Genomic DNA, 6530 nt, shown 5'->3' on the forward strand with positions numbered 1-6530 from the left:
GCGTTTCCCCTGCCCCCCACACCAACAAACGTGCACGCGCAGGCATTCACGCAGACAAAAAACCCCGTCATTCCCCAAGACCCTTTTTGACCAAAGTGGTTCTCAGGTCTGATTTCCTGATTCAGCCTTGAGCAGCGCTGGCAGTGAAAGTGGACAATATGTCACACAGTCAATTTAACAAAGGTAACCTGCAATCAGACAAGATTGTTATTACAGCTCCATAAGGGAGGCAGTTTCCCTCTGTCACAGCTAGGGACTACAGTTTTACAGTTTAAGGCTTGAGTTCCGAGTAAACAAGCACTAAAAAGTGTCTGACATGTTAATTAAAGTGCAGCCACTGCAGTAGGAGCTGCTTTCCAGTGACAGAAAACTTAAGAGACTTCCTGGAGAAAGTTGACATCAGGGATATATGACGGCTCAGGGCAATCAGAGGGGGATTCGTGCAGCAACCCGCCCTCTGTGACACTGAATTATCAGGAAGAAGATGGGAATTTGAGCTTGGTGGACACAGCTGACCAGGTAATCCAGCACCGCTGCACTTCTTTTGGGGGCCATGCCGACGACAAGCCAGCTTTTGATGTGGTGGGTATGGTTGCACTTCTTGTCCTTGAAGCTGCTGTGGCCAATTTAGAGACTGTTCTTTGGGGGGTGTTGAAAGGTGTTAATAAATGTGATGAAATATCAAAGTCAGCTTTACATGTATTCAACTGCATCCACTAGGGGACTTGTTGGAGTATTTCCTATCCATGAAACTCCCACAGAAACAAAGAGGTGATGTTATCACGGTGATTGCTGATTAGTCATGAGTGAACTGCTATTCACAACTTCCTGTTTGGAGCCAGACGTGTCTGCAACTAAGATTTCTGATACATTTTCTTTGATTCTAGGTCAGTTTTAAAATGTCCACAATAATGGTTAAGGTCATAGCAGTGATTGTAGAGGCTGGACTTTAATTGGCACTCAAAGGAAACCTAAAGCTACAGCAAGGGCCAAAGGAAGCTGGCATTTCCACTTTCACATCAAATATCCACTCGTGAAATCAAATGTTTCACCCTGGGTGAACGCAACACGGTACAGCATCAGTGCCTGGCACTTTTATAGCCTATGAGTATTCAGGAAAATCCCTTTTGAATGAAAAGCCCCATTCTAAGGGGCACTAATAAGATGCCAAGCCCACCCAGTGGCCCCTAACCCTGACACCTGAGAGGTCAATGCTAACACAGAATAACATTGTGTTTATGATGCAGTCTGGTTATTTCATACAACTGCTGCAAAGGTGTTTTAGGATACAGAACAGAGTATGGCACACACAGTGGTGCGTACAATTGGCATTTACTCCATCCTTAATCCATCAATCATATAACTTTACTGGGTAGGTTGATTGTCCACTGAGGCGCGTGTTGTCATATGAAGTGCCACTAAGCTTTGGGTCCATGTTGTAAGGGTGCACATTGTATGCACATCCTGACAGCTGTGTGGGCATGTAGAGTCAATGTGTTTGTGCGAGCATGCATGTTTATGGATATAGTGCCCTTCAACGAGCATGTGAAAATGCATCTGTATGTGCATGTGAATTAGGGTACCATTGTATGCTTACATGGTAGACCTATACACTAGACATTATATATAAGTACTGTACTATATGCAACAAAGTGTGCGGCCCCTCAGAGCCTATGCAGGCCCAAGTCGGCTGCACTGTAAACCATATGCCACAAGCCTCTGTAGTATTCAATTAAACCAAAACACACAGTGTGAGAAACACACACCTCCCCCAGCCCGTGTGTATTTATCTAAACATGGATACACACTCTGGGCAGGCTGCGAGGCAAATCTGAGCGACAGAATCCGGGAACGCTCCAAAACAACATCTGGAGAAGCGTGTGTTTGTGTGCGCTGTGAGTAACATTATGTGAATATGTGCCTATGCATGCATGTGCACATGTGGTTACTTGACTGCGAGTGTGTTTGTGTCTCGGTGCCCCTGAAATAGCACTGTAAACACAGAGGCATTTGCACATAATAGGAGAATAGGAGTTGTGCTTGTTTGTACCTTGTTAATAGCAACAACTATAGGTTTACACCTATAGTTGTTGCTATTAACAAGGTACAAACAAGCGTTTGTGGTGGGTATGGTTGCCACACGCGTTTGTAAGCGAGTGTTTAATCCCAAGTCATTTTATGTTTTCATTAGCTAGGTCTTGTAATTCATGTTGAATAAATCTTTGTGGCACTCCACCAAGGAGGTTGTTTTCAGTTTGTTTATTGTTTTTGTAATGGTGAAGGATGCACCTTCTTTACACATTTTATGTATGCTTGAGACATAAAGAGCTTAATCTTTGTTTATTTTGTAACTGCAATGCTATTCATTAATACAACATTTGTTGAGGCCTTGTAAAGAAGGAATAATGTTTGTCAGAAAATGTATAGCCACAAATTAGCAGGTTTTGGTGTACTGAGACATTAGCATGTATCTCATATTCTAGACTTTGTTGCTTAGTCAGTTTAACACAAACAGGATTTCAGTACAACCACAAACATGTATTGGCTGGAAGCTGCAAAACCAAAGTCTCTCTTTTAGTCTTACTTATGTTTGCCCAAATATGCTCATGTATGTGGTTTTAGCGTTTATCTAAATGACACCTTTTATAGATGATCATCCGTCTTAGAAGAAGGCAAAATTACAATTCAGCGGAATAAACTCACTGAGGGTAGCAGAGCCTAAATAACACGCTATTACTGCAAATGTTGCAATTAAACAAGGTAGTGAAACTGTAGCACAAATCCAAAGACGGTATGAACGAAAATACAAGCAATATACAATGGCATTAATATTGATACTGTGGTTTTAAAACTCGCTGTGGATGTTCATACTGAGCCTAAATATATTTTGTATCAGGGGTCTGTAGAGTCTGTAATATCTTGGTACAAGCAAACGCCTCTATCACATGAACGTCCATCAGCAAACAAAATGGTACTTCAAGCTAACAAAATATACGTCTTTTAAATATGGTGAGTCATATGCATGCATTTAACATCTTTATTCATAATGCATCTTACCCTGTCAAAATAGGGCATCTTTTCCAATTGAAATATGTCAATGTGTACCAAAAATGTATTTATCAAAAGTTTATAAGATCATAAAACTTCAATTATGGACAGAAATGTATCTTGTGACATGAGAAGCAACACTTTTCGTTTCATTTTGACACTAACTGACTTCCTCTTTGCGCCTTGCTGTTCACAAAATCATCTGCCTGTAAACAATCGCCTGAATTAGCTTTCACTGAGAATCTGTTTCTGTCTCATCACCCCTGTCTTGACCATGTGTTTCCATCACGTTGAATAATTTCACCTGTCAGAAGTCCTCCATGAGGCAGACTGAAGGTGGGGCTTCCCACTCAGTTTCCTGAACTCCCTGTTCTGTGTTTTATTGTTCTCCCTCACGTATCATTACTAAATACTAATCTGAGAAACAATATGAGGTGAGATAGTGGGAGGAGGACTGCGGGGCGTTCACTCATCAAGGATATCCTGTACACTTATTTTATGGAACATGGTGAGCTGGGTGATTTCCTTGAGTTCCTTTAACTCCAGGTTCATGTGTGTTTGGTGTTGGAAGTGGGTGGGGATCTGTGCATGTGCGTTTCAGGGTGAGGGCATTCAGGGTTCTGGGGGGATTATTCAGCCTTTTTAAAACCACAAATTCACAAGCAAAGTGAGGGAAAGACATTAAAGTGCCATTGAAATAAAAGACGATTTAAAAGGAACATTGACCATAACGCGCTTCCCTTTAGGAGTATAGCTTATTTAATTAAATGTATTCTGGCCAGAAAGAGGAAGAAAAGAGCTGGTCTTTAATTCATTATCAGGACAGATGTAAAAACAAAAATGGTAGAGGTCTGAGTCTTGAACACTATGTTGAAAAATGCAGACGTGTTTAATCATATTATTTCCCTAAGTGTATCTAAGACTGTGGTCTTCCTTGTAATCTTCAACTCAAACTACTGAATCTCTGCTTTCATTGTTGTCAGTTTGATGCTAAACAGGCCAAACAAATATTGCAATTAGTGTCATCTCAACGGACAAGAGAAATACTTTTTTCCTGTTAACTGGCAGAACATAAAGCAACAAAACAAAACATTTTCCTTTTCCAGACCTAATTCTGTTTTTTTTTTCCCGGCAGTGAAACACCAACTAGCAATTGGTGACCATACATGAGAGTCCTGGCAGATGACATGTCATACTGAACCTATTAATTTAATCCTAAACAGGCTTGGAAAAGAAAAGCAAAAGGGTCAAGATGGAGTCATTGCAGATGCACCAAGAGGTTGAAAATGCCGCACATGCAGAACAGTCTAAGCTCATATTGTTATCTTGAATACAATGTACATTTGTCAGGTGTCAAGGGCTGCTGTCAAGGCAACACGTCCATATCATAGACTGTATATATAAAGGTCCATAATAGAACAACACAACACAGGTTGCACACCAGGAAGTAGCTCAGCCCTTGCAGGACTTCCTTAACTGAGAGGAGTGAGGAGGGTGCCTGACATAATGCTCCACCACCTCACCACCAAACTTCCCGCCCCCATGGGAGTCAGTCCATTACTAAATTCCTCCGTCTCCCATAAAAACAATCCCTCCATCTGCAAAATATGAATCATCCACATCCAACTTCAGAGAGAAATGGTGGCTGCACTGAGGAGGACAAAATGACACAGCAACACTGCCACCAAGTGGTAATAAAAATGGTTGCGCGTTGTGTCTGTATGCATCACACGGCTCACCGAACTCAGCCACCTTATTAACGGTCGAATTAAAGGCTAATTTGCAGAGTGTCGCTCAGCTTGATGTCCAGCCTTAATCACTGAAAGATGCCAGATTAGTCTTGTCCACTCAGTGCAGACTAAACACAGAGCAGAAGTTCAACTGAATCTTCATTAGCTCTGAACAATTCAAATCAATAAAGAATAACTGATTAAAGGAAACAAGAAGGATCTCTGTTGACCAAAAGCTATGCCAGAAGCTGCTGTAGGACAGAGGTATAGCACCACAGATGCTAGACAGTATAGAGACTCTAATCAATGCATGCTAAACATTCCTCAAAAGAGTCTGCTGTCTGTCAAAAACAAACCCATATTAGCTGACATATGAGCTCTGCTTCCACTCCCCGCAATTTAAAATAAACCATCTGTGTCAGTCAGAATTAATTTGACAACGGGACGCCTCAGCTTAAAATCCAATCATGTGATGATGGCAGGAAGATTTAACTCTGTCCATCTATTGTCGGGTCGTAGTGTGTATGTGGGTCAGCTGTAAGTCAGTATCAGAACCCTAGGCTGCCAATTACAGTACAGCAGCCACTTTGCTTTGGAAGATTACGTTTCATGAATCCGGGAAGTCATAATTGACAGCCCATCACATGAGGTTTGCTCACTGTTACTCTGCATAGGAGAACTGTTCAGAAATAGTGAGTGCACTTTACAGTTATGTCAGCTGGGGCTGCCCATTCAATGAGATTGAGAGAAGAAATGTCTAGAAGGTCAGTTTATAGCTCAGGCAACAAATAGGAGGAATATATCAGAGGGGTGAAGTTGACATGTAGACACACAGGCAGACAACCTCAACTGGCCAAGTAAAACAAACACAAGCAGGGTGGCTTCTAGCTGACTGCTGCCACTGCTAAAACAAATCTGCTTCCTCTGCATTGTAACAAAGAAAAGAGTCAAAGAAAGTCTCTCCTGAAGAAAGCCTTCTCAGCAGTAAAGCATTTAATAAGTTTGAAAAAGCCCCGACTTACCGGCTATTCTGTCTCGCTCCATAACTCAACGGCTACCTCAAATGGCCACATGTAACCTCTCCTTTTTCTCTCCTCTCTTCCTTCCCCTTTTTTTCTTCATGAAGACTTCCCCTTTCTCCTCACTTAGTCACCCTGTCCCCTTCTTTCAACCCTCCCTCTCTCCTCCCTCCTTTTCCTCCCTTGCTCTTACTTCCTCCAAAGTTTTTAATGACTTCAGTCTGTCGGGATAACAAGTGAACGGAGCAGACGTGTGCAGCCATGTGCTCGTCATATGGAGTCGCTTTCTTCCCCCCTCTTCTTCTCTCCTACACACACATGATGCAGTCTTTTGTCCCAGGTTCACACAAGCTGACACTTTTCACTTATTTTCTCACTTCTTCAATGTTTTCTGTTATTCCCTTGATACTGGAGCGAGTCTCCCCCTGATGCACTCACAGCACTGATAGGCACACTCCCCCAACACTGAAGCGGTATTGTGTCTTTGAAATAGATCCTTCGACATTTGACCCAAGGTCCTAATCTGAAAATAAACTCAGTCGACATATTACAGAGAAAATCTCCGGCAGTCCACCAAGACATCCTGCACCATACCAACAAAACACACTCCTACCATGTCCTCATCACCACTCTATTACGACAGTAGAAACCAACATTAAGCAATTGCCCAAACAACTGATGAAGAGTCATCTCAATTCTAGAATCAGTCTATGAGTGTGCTTCTCAATAAGAT

General features: G+C 42.1%; 1 protein-coding gene across 2 annotated transcripts in view; it reads right to left on the bottom strand.

Moving 5' to 3' along the window:
• Positions 1-6530, bottom strand: part of septin9b (septin 9b) — an 89031-nt gene that overhangs the window by 70852 nt on the left and 11649 nt on the right. Inside the window, exon 1 of one of the 2 annotated variants that reach the window (XM_034082936.2) lies at positions 5801-5898. The exons of the other annotated variant lie outside the window; for it this stretch is intronic. Coding sequence (XP_033938827.1) covers positions 5801-5822 — 22 coding nt within the window. The 5' untranslated portion in view covers positions 5823-5898. Of the gene's footprint in view, positions 1-5800; positions 5899-6530 lie in introns of those variants that run through there. 2 annotated transcript variants of the gene reach the window in all.

Source organism: Pseudochaenichthys georgianus, chromosome 1 (genome assembly GCF_902827115.2).
Source record: "Pseudochaenichthys georgianus chromosome 1, fPseGeo1.2, whole genome shotgun sequence".
NCBI lineage: Eukaryota > Metazoa > Chordata > Actinopteri > Perciformes > Channichthyidae > Pseudochaenichthys > Pseudochaenichthys georgianus.